Genomic DNA, 16,256 nt, shown 5'->3' on the forward strand with positions numbered 1-16,256 from the left:
CCCCTCTAAAGTCCTCCTTTATTTCCTCCAATTTTGTTAAGTTCCATTTGTGCAATGTCGGCCACTCCCCCATCACCTGATTCCCTAGATACCTAAACCTATCCCTGGCCACCCGAAATGGCAACACCCCGAAATTAGCTCCCTGACCCGCCTCGTTCACCGGGAACATCTCGCTTTTTCCCACGTTCATCTTGTAACCCAAGAAAGCCCCAAACCTCTATAATCTCATAATCCTCTCCATACTCTCCAGCGGGTCTACGCATATTAGCAGGTCATCCGCATACAGCAACACCCGGTGCTCCCTACTTCCCTGCCACTCTGATGAAACCCTAAGGGCCATCAGCAAGGACTCTATCGCTAACGTAAACAACAGTGAGAACAGCGGACACCCATGCTTTGTTCCCGTATACAACCCAAAACTCCATGAGCTCATCTCATTGGTCTGTACACTTTCCACCGGAGCCACGTACAGCAGACTTTACATGCCACAAACTTTGGTCCAAGCCCTCCCAACAGCTCAAACAGGTACCCACCATTCCACCCGGTTAAAAGACTTCTCCGTGTCCAGAGACACCACTACCTCCGGTGCCCGTCCTCTCTACAGGGTTATGATCACATTCAATAACCGCCTAATATTACTCAAGAGTTGCCTGCCCTTCATGAAGTCCGTTTGACCCTCTGAAACCACCCCCGGAATGAATCCTTCCATCCTCCCCGCCACTAACTGAGCCAACACTTTCACGTCTATATTCTACAGTGATGACGCACACTAACGGGTCCTTCCCTTTATTTAGTATTAGCATAATCGTCACCTGTGTCAATGTCTCCAGCAGCTTCCCCTTCTCTATTGCCTCGCTAAATGCCCCCAGTAGGTGTGGTGCAAACTCCGCCACAAAGTCTGCCGGTAACCATCCCCCAACTTCACCCTCAGGTTTTCCATCATCTCTCTTATCCCTAATGGCTCCTCTAGCACCTGCCTCCTCTCCTCATCCAGCCGTGGGAATTCCAACCCATCCAAAAACCACCCCATATCCCCTTCCTCACCCCCCGGATCAGCCCTGTACAATTTCTCATAATATTCCCTCAACGCCTCATTTATCCTCCCGGCTTCGAAACTGCCTCCTGCTTTCTTGTCCGTACCCCTCAGGATTTCTCTGGATGTGGCTTGCCTCCGTAGCTGATGGGCTCGCATGCGGTTCGCCTTCTCTCCATATTCACACTGCAACGTCTCGCCCTTTGTAACTGCCCAACAGCCCTTCCCGTCGTCAGCGTATCGAACTGCCCCTATAACTTCTTTCTCTTCGCCAGTCTCTCCATGGTGTGGGCTCTCGAATACTCCCTGCCCACGTCGATTATCTCATCCAATAATCGTTTGTATTCCTCTCCTCTTCTTATCTCCGTATGTCTTGGGGGAAAATTTTTTTCCCCCCGAACCACCGCCTTCAATGCCTCCCAAAATGGGACCGCTGACACCTCCCATTTTGGTTCAACTCCACATAATCCTTAATGACCTTACATAGATACATAGAAGATAGGAGCAGGAGGAGGCCTTTTGGCCCTTCGAGCCTGCTCTGTCATTCATCACAATCATGACTGATCATCCAATTCAATAGCCTAATCCTGCTTTCCCCCCATAGCCATTGATCCCATTCTTTCCAAGTGCTATATCCAGCCGCCTCTTGAATATATTCAAAGTTTTAGCATCAGCTACTTCCTGTGGTAATGAATTCCACAGGCTCACCACTCTTTGTGTGAAGAAGTGTCTCCTTATCTCTGTCCAAAATGGTTTACCCTGAATCCTCAGGCTGTGACCCCTGGTTCTGGACACACCCATCTTTGGTAACTCCTTCCCTGCATCTGTCTAGACCTGTTAGAATTTTATAAGTCTCAATGAGATTCCCTCTCATTCTTCTGAACTCCAGCGAGAACAATCCCAACCTAGTCAATCCCTCCCCATATGACAGTCCCTCCATCCCTGGAATCAGTCTGGTAAACCTTCACTGCACTCCCTCGAGAGCAAGAACATCCTTCCTCAGAGAAGGAGACCAAAAATGCACACAATACTCCCAAGTGTGGCCTCACCAAGGCCCTGTACAATTGCAGCAACACATCCCTGCTTCTATACTCGAAACCTCTTGCAAGGAAGGCCAACATACGATTAGCCTTCTTTACCGCCTGCTGCACCTGCATGCTTATCTTCAGCGAATGGTGCACAAGGACACCCAGGTCCCGCTGCACACTCCCTTCCAATTTACAACCATGAGATAGTAATCTGATAGTAATCCAAATTATACTGCATCTGCCATTGGTTTTCCCACTCGCCCAAACTGTCCAGATATTGTTGTAGGATCCCTGCATCCTCGTCACAATTCACCCACCCACCTTATCACAGAACCCCCTGTCAGCGAACAGCCCCGTGTCTAGCCTCCATCCCGGCCTCTGTTCGTGCCTTGAGCTAAGGTGAACCTCCAGCCAGTATGGCGCGTGGTCCGAAATTAGGATTCCTGCATACTCTGCTCCCACCACCCCCACCAACACCTCATGGCTCACTACAAAAAAATTGATTCCGGGATAGAGGTCATAGAATTTACAGTGCAGAAGGAGGCCATTTGGCCCATCGAGTCTGCACCAGCTCTTGGAAAGAGACCCTACCCAAGCCCACACCCCCACCCTATTCCCATAACCCAGTAAACCCACCCAACACTAAGGGCAATTTTGGACACTAAGGGCAATTTAGCATGGCCAATCCACCTAACCTCCACATCTTTGGACTGTGGGAGGAAATCGGAGCACCCGGAGGAAACCCGGGCAGACACGGGGAGAACGTGCAGACTCGGCACAGACAGTGACCCAAGCTGGGAATCGAACCTGGGACCCTGGAGCTGTGAAGCAATTCTGCTAACCACCATGCTACCGTGCTTCCCACGATATACTTTGTACACGTGCAAGAAGAAGGTGTACTCCCTCTCCCCTGGGTTCTTAAACCTCCATGGGTCCACCATAGCCATCCTTTCTATTAACCCTCCCAGCTCCTTCGCCTTCCCATTGACCTGGGGCTCGACCTGTCCACCCTCGGCTCCTGCACATAATAATAATCTTCTTTATTGTTACAAGTAGGCTTACATTAACACTGCAATGATGTTGCTGTGAAAGCCCCTAGTCGCCACATTCCGGCATCTGTTCGGGTATACAGAGGCAGAATTCAGATTCTCAGCTGGTATGGGAATTGAACCCGCGCTGCTGGCTTTAATCTTAAACAAACAAACCAGCTGTCTAGCCCACTGAGCTAAACCAACCAATTATAAAGATCCGACAAAGTAGTTATTGTAAATTGAGTTGGAAAATAAGACATTTCTTTATTCGGTGGTTAGAACGTGCAACTTGCTGCTAAATAGTTTTTTAAATTCTTTCACGGCATGTGGGCATTGCTGGCTGGATCAGCATTTCTTGACCAGCTCTCTCAATTCTCAGGCAAATGTGCAAGGTTATGTACCCACAGTTCATGTCCTGTTATTGCTGTTTTCTTCAAAGAGATTGATAGTTGGCTGGCTATTGAATCATGACCCAGTGAAACGTCCCACCACAGTAGAGTTGCTGAAAAGTGAGCATCTCCCCCCACCCCAGATGGAGGAGTCGGAACTACATGAAATGCTGCACCATGCACTGGCAAATACCAGCAGCAAAGTTTACCGGACATTGCTCACCCAGATCTTCTCCCAGCAGATCACCCCTGCTATGGATTTCACCTATGACATTGATGTTCACAAGGTAGGAAATTGATACTGTGAAACACATCCTCCAGTGTGGACACTGCAGCATTGTCACTGGACTTGCTGAATGTACAATTAAACTTAACCCCAAAGCTAAATAGTGTGGATGCTGCAAAGCAGAAGTAGAAACTGCAAATACACTGCAGGCCTCCAACTTCTGTTTCGAAGGAAATTAAGTTGACATTTCAGGTCAATGACCTTTCGTTAGAGCTCATCTTGCCTGAATTCAGCTTTAGTCATACTCCGAACTGAAGTAGAACAGTATTTAAAAATGTACCAATGTGGCCAAGAGTTTCGCGGCAGTTTCTGAAGTCAGTAGATACTGTGAAGAACAAAACAAAATAGACAATTATCTTTTGCTCTCTGAGAGGCATCTTGTGATGCATTTACGACCAACGTCTTTTCTCGTATGTGTGTATGCTCCTCCTCTAATATTGAGAAGTAAACTACAACAACAAAGTAAGTATAAGTCATGCAATTCAGCATTAGAAGTCTGCCCAGGACCTGCCAACAGCAAAACAAAAACCCTGATTTCTCATCAGCTGCTATCCTTTTGAATTTTATGCAGTAACACAAGGTACTGGGTACGATGCGGCCAAGAAATTTCAAAGTGTTATTTTGGGCCGGTTTGGAATGGTGTTTCCCGACGGCTTTTTAGGTGAGATCCAGATCTCGATTTATCCCACTTTGTTTTTTGGGGGGCTTTGGGGAGTTTCTCCCCGGTCTAGCCCACACTTGGAATTTCTTTTCAGCAGTGTATTCGCTGGCCAGACTGTGGTGATATGCATCACTGTAAATACACATGGGGTTAATGTAAGTACACGTAGACTAGCTAGACACTAGAGGGAGCACCAGAGACATGACACACAGACATTCAACCAATAGGTCAGTAAGATAGGACACGAGCAATGGGCATTCATGATACACACAGAGGTGACACTACCACAGGGGGGCATTACACCAACCCATATATAAAGGACACAGCACACATGATCTTCCTCTTTTCAGTGGAGACACTAAGTGAGTATAGACACAGGGTTGATTCAACATCACACCCTCCACGTGGATTGTAGCAGACTGGTTCGTCAGTGTGAGTAGCTATAGAAGAATTAACAGTAGAGGCGAATCCGAGTAGGAGAGTTGTAAATAGTTTAATAAACGTGTTGAAGTTATCTCCACGTCTGAACCTTCCTTTGTCAGAGTGAACATCAGCGATGCAGCTTATGCAATGCCAAGAGCATAACAAGACACAGACCAGCTCCTCAGAAATTGGGCTGCCATTTTGAAAGGGTGCTCCAATCTTCAAGTGAGCTTGAGGGTCCAGAATATCCCCCACCCATGGGAATGCCAGCCCCTTGTACACATGGGCATTACTCCCCCTCCCTCGCCAAATGAGGACTCCTCGATATGGTGTCACTGAGGGGCCCCCTTTTTGCCCCCCCCTTTTTGCCCCCCTTTCTCCCCCCTTTTGCACCCCCTTTCTCCCCCCCTTTGGCTGCCCACTTTCCCCCCCTTTTGCTGCCCCCTTTTTGCCCCCACCCTTTTTGCCCCCCCTTTTTGTCCCCCCCTTTCTCCCCCCCTTCTGCACCCCCTTTTTGCCCCCCCCTTTCTCCCCCCCCTTTTTGGGCCCCCCCCTTTGGCTGCCCCCCCCTTTCTCCCCCTCCCCCTTTTTGGGACCCCCTTTGGCTGCCCCCTTTCCCCCCCCTTTTGCTGCCCCCCTTTTTGCCCCCACCCTTTTTGCCTCCACCCTTTTTGCCCCCCCCCTTTTTGGACCCCCTTTTTGGACCCCCTTTTGCTTCCCCCCTTCCTCCCCCCTTTTTGTTGCCCCCCTTTTTTGTTGCCCCCCCTTTTTTGTTGCCCCCCCTTTTTGTTGCCCCCCTTTTTGTTGCCCCCTTTTTTGTTGCCCCCCCCTTTAAATCTCCTTTTTGCTCCCACTTCCCCCCCTTTTTTGCCCCTCCCCCTTTTTGCCCCCCTCCCCCTCCCCTTTTTGCCCTCCTCCCCCTCCCCCTTTTTGCCCCCCTCCCTTTTTGCCCCCCCTTTTGCCCCCCTCCCTTTTTGCCCCCCCCTTTTGCCCCCCCCCCTTTTTGGTGCCCCCCCTTTTTGGTGCCCCCCTTTTTGGTGCCCCCCCATTTTGGTGCCCCCCTCCTTTTGCCCCCCCCCCCCCTTTTGGCCCCGCTTTTTTCCCTGTCCCTTCTCTTGCCATACCTTTTTGACCCGCCTTTCGTGTCGTCCCTTTTTGGCCGTCCCTTTTCATGCCGTCCCTTTTTGTGCCGCCCATTTTGTTGCGTCCCTTTTTGTTGCGTCCCTTTTTTGTTGCGTCCCTTTTTGTTGCGTCCTTTTTTGTTGCGTCCCTTTTTGTTGCGTCCCTTTTTGTTGCGTCCCTTTTTGTTGCGTCCCTTTTTGTTGCGTCCCTTTTTAGTGCCGTCCCTTTTTAGTGCCGTCCCTTTTTAGTGCCGTCCCCTTTTTAGTGCCGTCCCCTTTTTTGTCCCCCCTTTTTTGTCCCCCCTTTTTTGTGCCCCCCTTTTCCGTGCTCTCCCCCCTTTTCCGTGCTCTTCCCCCCCTTTCCGTGCTCTTCCCCCCCTTTTCCGTGCTCTTCCCCCCCTTTTCCGTGCCCCCCCTTTTGCCAGCGGAATATTTATTTAAATACCATTATTTGCATCACGCTCAACGAGGGCATGATCCAGATCGCGCGGATGCTGCGGGTTGAGTGACTTGCGATCGGCGTGATACATACAACATACAGTGCAGAAGGAGGCCATTCGGCCCATCGAGTCTACAACGACCCACCATGCCCTCACTTCCACACTATCCCTGTAACCCAATAACCCCTCCTAACGTTTCTGGACACCAAGGGCAATTTAGCACGGCCAATCCACCTAACCTGCACGTCTTTGGACTGTGGGAGGAAACCAGAACACCCGGAGGAAACCCACGCAGACACGGGGAGAACATGCAGACTCTGCACAGTGACCCAGTGGGGAATCAAACCTGAGACCATGCTGCTGTGAAGCCACACTGCTAGCCACATGCGCTACCGTGCTGCCCAGTGATGCCTGATTTGGGCCTCACTCGCAATTCACCCATCACATCCGGCTCCGCATGGTGGCTGAAAGGCTCCGAATGACTTCATTGTGCTGTTTCCTGATCGATCTCGCTGGTAATTTATCATTGGGAATTTGCATTCTCTGAAAACCACAACAGCTACAGTTCAAAATGGCGGGGGTGGGACAGGGAGGTAGAGATGTGTGTTACAACCTCCTGGGATGGTGCACAGTCAATTCCAGCCCCATTTGACCCAGAGTTGCAACACAATTGAAATTACTAAATACATTTTAGAAAAACACCCATAGTCTTCTGGCCCTTGGCTGTCCAATAGCTGCAGTCGCCAGGTTTGTAACTTTAAACACAGTTCAGTTTATTAATAGTTATAATTTAATATGCAGCAAATGCAACAGGTTAACTATTTTATCCACATGCATAAGACAGATAAACACAGAGGGGAGAAGAGGGGTGTAAAAATAATGAAAATAAATAGAGTCTTTGTTTTGGATGGATGTTTCTTCAATCTAGGCTTTCAGTTTGAGGTTTTCACTGTATATTCATGCAGATTCTGAGTGCAGCTGCTTTCCACTGAGCATCCAAGACTCCAACAGTACTTCCCTGGGTCTCTGAAAATCATCCCACTCAGGCGGGATCCAATCACAGCCTGTTACCGGGCAGAATTATGCCTTTTAGCCAATTCATTGGCTACCAGCCAACCATTTGAAGCAAGTCCCACCGATCACGGTGCTAAAAAGTCTAAGTTCTATTGTCTGAAATCAAGCACAGTAATCTCTTTTTTTTTGTAACTTTTGAATTCCTCACTTCCCTTGCTCGATTTAAAGGTTCATGTCCATTAAACATCCATGTTAACAGCAAAAATAAAGAAATGGAAAATAAGGGAATCAACAAGAAGGGCTCTTACGTATGGAATTCCCAAAATCTGCCTTTGGGCTCCTACAGTGGCACAACTGCCTCACCCCACCTGCTAAAACTGTCATTCCCGTTGGTAAGCTAGCAAACGACTTATTATGTACCGTCTATGTGGAAACAGCATCAATACAAACATATTAGTTTCTTGACTAGCTATAATTTTCTTGCCCTTTTCAAAATCTTGTGTGACCCTGCGTTTAATGGCAAACCTTAACCTCGTCTACCTAACGTCTTCCTTTATTAACAATATGGCAGCATCCACCTGCCTTTCCTGGTCCTATACTATTATGTAAAGTATAAAGCTAGTGGGTCCGGCTCCTGGATCTCAGTCACCTATTTTAAATAAAACTCTACTAGCTTTCGGCGCACTGCTCCTTCCTCAGGTGAGCAGTGCTCCGAAAGCTCGTGTTTGAAACAAACCTGTTGGACTTTAACCTGGTGTTGTAAGACTTCTTACTGTGCTCACCCCAGTCCAACGCCGGCATCTCCACATCACCCCTTCTTTCTGCCAGCGAAGTAGAATCCAGTTAATTAAAATAAATGTTTTTCTGCTGCAGATTTTTAAAAAAATAATAAAACTGGAACTTAACCCCTGTGTCTACTCTACATGGTAAAAATGTGTAAATTATCGTATCCTGCTTTTAAACGATAAGCAATGCGATGAGATGTTTACTAATATCTGTTGTACTGATATTTAGGCCAGCTGCTGGCAGTAAGTAGAAACACTGACCGGATGTCAGAAGCTATATTTTGCCGGGTTTATCTATTTTTCTGCCGGAGTATTTGCTATAGCAGTTCTGAAGTGGCCATACCAAGTGCAGTCAGATTGTAATTTGTGCAACAAAAAGAGCAAATACTGGACTATCGCAGCAGGTTTGACAGCATCTGTGGAGAGAGAAGTGAGCTAATGTTTCGAGTCTGGATGACTCTTTGACAAAGCCATCTAGACTCGAAACATTAGCTCAGTTCACTCTCCACCGATGCTCTCAGATCTGCTGAGATTGTTCAATATTTTCTCTTTTTGTTTCAGATTCCAGCATCTGCAGGAAGTTGCTTTTATACTTGCAATTTGTGCACCTCTTTTTAAAAAAAAAGTTCGTTGAATGTTTTTTTCTTCAGGGCAATTTTTCAACACACCACGCCATGCTGCGGCACTTTGTGTATGAGACTGTATGCCGGGTATTCAAAAGGCATGGTGAGTATAATACATTGCCGGACTCATCTGCTGGCTCGGCCTAGTGATCTATGCCGCTTGTTTTCTGTTGCCTTTTCTGTAGCTGTAATGAGTTGGTACAATGTTCAGAGCTCTGTTCAGAGTATTGCATACATTTCTGGTCGCTATACAATGAAAAGCGTTTAGAAAATGCAGAGAAGATTTACAAGGATGATGCTACAGTGGCTATACAGTGGCTATGATGCTCATTTTAACGAAAAAATTATTGTGATCCCAGAAATCAAAACCAAAAGAGTAATAAAGCAACATATTAACATTCAGCTTATAATTAATAAAGTTTATGTACTATAGATTAATATATAATAATGAAATCTGTGTTTAAAGCATTTTGTAAAGGACTTCCGGTGACGGCGGCCGGGAGGCAGCCGCACATCGGAGGGCTCCTGCTCGGGAACGGCATTTTTGGGGTCTAACGCCCGGTCCCAGGGGTAACGGAGGCGGCAAAAGCAGGGAGAAGGCACAGTGAAGGAAGATGTCGAGAACAAATAAAAAAATAAATAAAAAAAACGGCCATGAAAAAAGCAGCTGAAAGTCCATTGGGGAGTGGAAAGGTCACCGAGGGGACGGCAAGAAAAATGGAGGCTGGGGCACCAGGGGAGGCCGCATTGCCCACGGCTGAAGAAATGACTAAGGTGATGGCCGCGGAACGCGAAAGGCAGTTCACAAAACACATGGAGGCGATGAGGACAGAGATGGGGGCGGTATTGAAAGTGCTGGTGGAGGAGGCAATTGCCCCGGTGAGGGCGGCGGTATTGAACACAGTGGCGGAGGTACGGGAGTAAGGAGAGGCGCTGAAAGAAGTGGAAGAGACATTGTTACAGCACAGCGATCAACTTGCCTCGATGGGGAAGGAGATGTGGAAGGTGATAGAGATCATCGAGGGTCTGCGAGCCAAAATGGACGAGTTGGAAAACAGATCCAGGCGACAGAATCTGAGGATTGTGGGTCTTCCCGAAGGAGTGGAAGGCCCGAGGCCGACTGAGTATTTTGCCACGACGTTGGCGAAGCTATTGGGGGACGGTGATGATCCCTCCGATATGAACTGGATCGGGCTCATCGGTCGTGGAGGCCTGTACCAAAGGAGAGTGAGCTGCCAAGAGTAGTGACTCTGTTTTCGCAGGTACAGTGTGAAGGGGAAGGTCCTGTGCTGGGCAAAGCTGATATACGCATACATCAGGACTTTACGGTGGAGATGGCGAGGAGGCAGGCTGCCTTCAGCCGGGTGAAGAAGGCGCTGTACATCAGTAAGGTGCGGTGCGGCATAATATACCCAGCTAAGTTGAGGGTGACCTACAAATCCAAGGACTTTTATTTTGGGATGGCGGAAGCAGCCGAGGAGTTTTCGAGGGCAGAAGGACTGTGGCTGAATTGAGAAGTGGTCATTCACAGATGTAGCCTCATGTAGCTGTATTTTTTCACTGCGGCAGGTGTAAGTGTTAAATGAGCCAACGTTGTATATACATGGACAAGGGAAGAGAGGGAACTTTCACTTGCAACGATGGTTCTTTGGAGCTTGGGTGTGTATGCGGGGTTTGTGTGCTGAAGGGGATTTCTTGGTTTCCCTGGAGCTGGGCAAGGGGGAAAGAGACGGGGAGGGGGGGGTGCTTTCAATGCAGAGGTGGCATCTACGGTACTCTTTCGGGGATTGGATGGCATTGAATGTTAGGGGGAGGGGGGGGGGGTGGTGGGAGGGACTCTATAGGTTAATGGTGACCATAGGCGATTCCTAATTCCTTTCTCTTTTATTTCTCCTTTGTACCGTGGCAGGGTTTGTTCTATTTGATGCTTATATTGTGAGGTGGGTGGTTGCTTGGGGTGGTGGGAGGTTGGGATCGTTGTTGTTGATAAGGAAATTGACTTTGTATTTGTTACCATTTACTGCTTGTGGGTGGGGTGTAAATTCTGGAGAAAATGTGAAAATGGAGAATAAAAATATTTTACAAAAAAAGGCACTTTGTAAAAATGTTATTTTCTGAAATTCATGTGGGTTTCACCAAAGTTCTTCATATTGCCTGATGATGTGCAAGTTAGGTGAATTGGTCATGCTAAATTGCCCCTTAGTATTCCAAAAGTTAGGTGGGGTTACGAGCATTGGGTAGAGACGTGGGCTTAAGTAGCGTGTTCTTCCCCAGGGCCTGTGCTGACTCGATGGGCCGGATGGTTTCCTCCTTCATTGTTGATTCTATGATATAAAATTCAGTGAAGCACCTCTCCCACACCCCACCCCCGCAGACACTTTCTAATCAGTTACTGTCAGTACAAACACGTGTGCACATCTCCCCACCCACCTTCCCAACCCCCATCTCCCCTCTCACTCACTCAACTCAGCTCCTCTCATCTTCTCTTTTAGCCTGGTTGCTGGTAGCTGTGAAGCAAAGTTGCTATCCTGGGGTAAGGAACCTGCACACCGCAAGCAGGTGTAGAAACAAAGTTTGAAGCGCAATTCATCTTTCTGGCTCAGCCTCTTGACCGCCTGTTTTTCCCCCACACTCAATCAGTGATTGAATTACATTTGCAGCCCCTAGCTGTGCCAAGTGTGCATGCAAACATCCTGGGTCACCTTGAACATGCCACTAGAAGTTAAAAGAGTACTTTGGGCTCACCATCTGTTTGGTGGAATTGACACAGTAGATCCAGAGCTTTCACACCAGAGCCTCCAGACCGGCTCATTTCTCTCCACAATCGCTATTGCTGCTCGGATGAGGGGCAGCTCGTGACCCCAAATGTGAAATGGGGTTGCAACCCACTGTTTGGAACCTCTGCTTTAAAATTATAAAAGGTTTTGATAGATTGAGTGTAGAGAGGATGTTTCCTCTTGCAGAGCATAACTAGAGACCATTGGCATAAGATAGTAGTCAAGAAATCCAATGGAGAATTCAGATGAAACCTCTTCACCCAGAGAACGGTGAGAATGTGGAACTTGCTACCACAAGGACCATAGATGCATTTTAGAGGAAGCTAGGCAAAGGAATACAGATCTATGATGGTAGTTTTAGATTAGGGAATATGGGAGGAGGCTCAAGTGGAACATAAACATCAGCATGGACTGGTGGAACCAATGGCCTGTTCATCTGCCAAAAATCCAATGTAATAATGGAGGTGAAGCAGAGAAAATGAGAGAAGCAATTGTCAGGGAATATCTAGGCAAAAGCGAGCACAACGTATTGATGTTTCAAATAATAATTGAGACGAGCATAAATAAAGCAAAGACTTGAGTAATAGATTGGAAAAATATAATTTAATTGAACAAGACAAAATCTGTGAAGGTGGAAGGAGAAAAGGTAGCTGCATTGGCAATATTTCAAAAGGTGATCAATAGAGTTTAGGAGACATCTTTTCCATTCATAAACAAGAACAAACTTGCAAATAATGAAGAAGGGTAAGATTGAATCAAATTTAATTTGACTCCACTCTTCTTAGTCCTCAGTTAGTATATTGAGCAAGATCTTTCAGCTGTTCATGCTGCAGGACCTTCTGGTCCCACTGACGGCGCATCCCTGCCATGGGTTTCCCGGACCAGAAGATCCTGCCGTTAGCCAATGGCCGGTCACCTCCCGCTGCCGAGAAACATGCTGCAGGGAGGCCAGAGAATCTTGTCCATTGTGTTCAATTCTGGCACCACGCTTCAGAGACAATATCAAAGCTTCAGAGTGAGTTTAGAAGAGATTAATTAGAATGATATCAAGGATGAATGATTTCATTTATATGCGGCGAGGCTGGAGAAGATGGACTTGTTTTCCTTAGAGCAGAAAAGGTTGAGGATATTTGATAGTTGTATTCAAAATCATGAATTGTTTGACAGAGTGATTGAAGAGAAACTGTTTCCAGTTGCAGAAGTCAGTAACCAGAAAGCACAGATGTAAATTGGATGGCAAAATGAACTAAAGACAACATGGGGGAAACCCCTTTTTAATTAAGCAGCGAGTTGTTGTGACTTGGAATTCACTGGCTGAATGTGTGGTGGAGGCAAATGCAGTGCTGAGCTTACCAAGAGAATTCATAGAATCATAGAATTTACAGTGCAGAAGGAGGCCATTCAGCCATCACGTCTGCACCGGCCCTTGGAAAGAGCACCCCACTTAAGCCCACGGCTCCACCCTATCCCCGTAACCCAGTAACCCCACCTAATCTTTTTGGACACGAAGGGGAATTTATCATGGCCAATCCACCTAACCTGCACATCTCCACCTAACCACATGTCCATCTAACCTGCACATCATCATTCCTCATTGTTCTGAACTGCAGTGAATACAATCCTAACCGACTCAATCTCTCCTCATATATCCATCGTGCCATCCCAAGAATCAGTCTGGTAAACCTTCTCTGCACTCCCTCTATAGCAAGAACATCCTTCCTCAAATAAGGAGACCAAAACTGCACGCAATACTCCTGGTGTAGGCTCATCATAATTTCAGCAAAACATCCCTGCTTGTGTACTCGAATCCTCTTGCAATGAAGGCCAGCATACCATTTGCCTTCTTTACCTGCATGCTTACCTTCAGTGACTGGTGTACAAGGACACCCAGGTCGCACAGCACATTCCCCTTTCCTGTTTAGCACAGGGCTAAATTGCTGGCTTTGAAAGCAGACCAAGGCAGGCCAGCAGCACGGTTCGATTCCCGTAACAGCCTCCCCGAACAGGCGCCGGAATGTGGCGACTAGGGGCTTTTCACAGTAACTTCGTTTGAAACCTACTTGTGACAATAAGCGATTTTCATTTCAATTCATGGTCATTCAGTTAATAGTCTGCCTTCCTGTTTCCGCTATCAAAGTCGATAACCTCACATTTTTCCAGATTATACTGCATCTGCCATTCGTTTTGCCCACTCACTCAACTTGTCCAAATCATACTGAAGGATATCTGCATCCTCCCCACAGCATACCCTCCATAATGTTTCATCATCTGAATCATTAAGATATATTGTTGTATAAACAATAATTCATTAAGATATATTGAATGAATATGTGAAGGGAAAGGGTTGATAGAGTATGGAGAAAGAGCAGGGGATAGGGATTAATTGGATAGCTCTTCCAAAGAATTGGCAAAAACAGGATGAGCTGAAAATGGCCTCCCTTTGTGTTGTACAATTTACGATTCCATATAGTGAATTAGCCAACCCCTGGGAACAATATTCAAATGTACCTCATTATCCGACTGCTGGTATATTTGTTTCATTACCCAACCCCTATTACTAACATTCTTTATTCTTTAAGTTTAATTTTCCCCCCCCCCCCAGTTGAGGGACAATTTAGCGTGACTAATCCACCCATCCTGCACTACTTTGTTTGGAGGGGGTGAGACCCACGCAGACATGGGGAGAATGTGCAAACTCCACATGGACAGTGACCTGGGGCCGGGATCGAACCCGGGTCCTTGGCTTTGTGAGGCAGCAGTGCTAACCACTGTGCCACCGTGCCGCCCTTGACATAACATTCTAATGTACTGAAAAATCCATCCCCAGGTTTCAGATAATTTTGCCACTGGTTGGAGGTACAAAGCTCTGCTTTAAAGCTGATGTTGTTGATCTTTTACAGGTGCCACTTGGTTGCACACTCCACTATTTATGCCAAAGAACAAGAAGTTGTATGAGGGTAGTGAAGGAACCTATTTTATGGACCATAGTGGCATGCTGGTCATGCTGCCCCATGACCTCCGGGTAAGTTGTGTAATATGCATTGACAGTATAGGTCACCCTGCATGTATGTCTTATAATTGGATTTGGATAAGGGCAGTATGGTGGCGCAGTGGTTAGCAATGCTGTCTCACGGCTCCGAGGTCCCATGTTCGATCCCGGCTCTGGATCACTGTCCATGTAGAGCTTGCACATTCTGCCCGTGTTTCCATGGGTTTTGCCCCCACAACCCAAAGATGTGCAGGGTAGGTGGATTGGTCACGCTAAATTGCTGCTTAATTGAAAAAAAATTGGATACTCTAAATTTAAAAAAAATAATAATTGGATTTGGATGAGGCTGCTAAACAGCAGAAATTCAGTCCTGAATTGAAATTGTATTAATGAATGCTTTCCAGAGCCGTTCTTTAAATTATTTTGTTTTTATGCACCAGATGTTTTTCAAACGATTCACTTTCAAAAAGACTTTTTAAAAAAATTAATAGTTATTTACTTTTAAATTCTGAAATTTAGCTATCCCAAAGTCAAGTCAGTGTTGTGTATACATCTCTTTTTTTCATCCTTTTCTGTAGGTGCCATTTGCAAGGTTTGTAGCAAGAAGCAACATCACCAGTTTAAAAAGGTGAGCAGATACAGTCACTGGCTGCTCTAGTGGCACAGTTGGTGAAGGCATTGTCCCCCTGCGGTGTGAAGGCCAAGTTAGTTTCACAGTTTGTGCTGGGTTGACGACCTTGGTCTTGGTGGCTTACTTTGCCTATGTCCCATTAAATTAAGGAGAGGCGAAACCAACCAGTGTTTGTGCTGCTGATCACTATCCAGTCATCCATGCTTGAAAGTGCCTATGTGAGCAGGTCAAGTGGAGATAGGATGAGGCTGAGTTGTGACGAGTTAAATAGTTAAATGATCTTCTGGAATATATTGTCATTTAGTGAGTGTGTCCGGTGATACAGGGAGTTTCATTGGGTGGGGTGCGATGCCAGAGGGCGTGGGCTAGGGCAGGGGGGAGTGTGTCTTTAGACGAATAGGGAGAAAACAATCAAAGTATCTTGTTGGATCGGATCTACGTAAACACCGGGCTGTGGACTGAATTCCAGTGCTGGGATAGCACCCGATGATGAATTTGTCAAGTGTCTACTTTTGGCGAATTGGCTTTTCTCTCGCTAACTGGTGGGTTGGATTACATCTGATGCAGGGCAGATGTCATTCATATCTGAGTGAGAAGTGAACCATGTATCAAATCCATAATGCAGTGAACCAATAGGATATGTGCCTGCTATTTGTCTCACCAAGAGGTCTAGTGAAGGAAGAGAGGGCATTAGGTAAATTGAAGATGCTATTACCCTGTCTCGTAGAGGATCAACCAAAGTCTCGATCCAGCTCACTCGGCCACAACAGGAATCTAGATGCTGTGTAGATCAACAAAAATAAGAACCTGTAATGGAGATGATTTTAGTTTCATGGCAGGATAGCTCCTTTGGATCAGAGTTTGAATAAATCCCTGGATTGATGGGATGGAAGTGTTCTCTTGCTTTAAGGATATGGTGAAAATGAGTTTGGGCTGTCCACATGATTTCATTCAGCCTGCTACTTAATAGACATAACAAAACACTGCTATAGCTCAGTTTGGCAGAAAGTGACATTAAATTGGGA

General features: G+C 46.7%; 1 protein-coding gene across 2 annotated transcripts in view; it reads left to right on the forward strand.

Annotated features, from left to right (window-relative positions):
- The window catches only part of eif2ak4 (eukaryotic translation initiation factor 2 alpha kinase 4), a 236,481-nt gene that overhangs the window by 145,371 nt on the left and 74,854 nt on the right, over positions 1-16,256 (forward strand). For both annotated transcript variants that reach the window (XM_038782980.1, XM_038782988.1), the window contains 4 exons: positions 3,532-3,768; positions 8,862-8,937; positions 14,512-14,633; positions 15,179-15,228. In XM_038782980.1, coding sequence (XP_038638908.1) covers positions 3,532-3,768; positions 8,862-8,937; positions 14,512-14,633; positions 15,179-15,228 — 485 coding nt within the window. The remainder of the gene's footprint in view (positions 1-3,531; positions 3,769-8,861; positions 8,938-14,511; positions 14,634-15,178; positions 15,229-16,256) is intronic.

Source organism: Scyliorhinus canicula, chromosome 2 (assembly GCF_902713615.1).
Source record: "Scyliorhinus canicula chromosome 2, sScyCan1.1, whole genome shotgun sequence".
In the NCBI taxonomy this organism is placed as follows: Eukaryota; Metazoa; Chordata; class Chondrichthyes; order Carcharhiniformes; family Scyliorhinidae; genus Scyliorhinus; species Scyliorhinus canicula.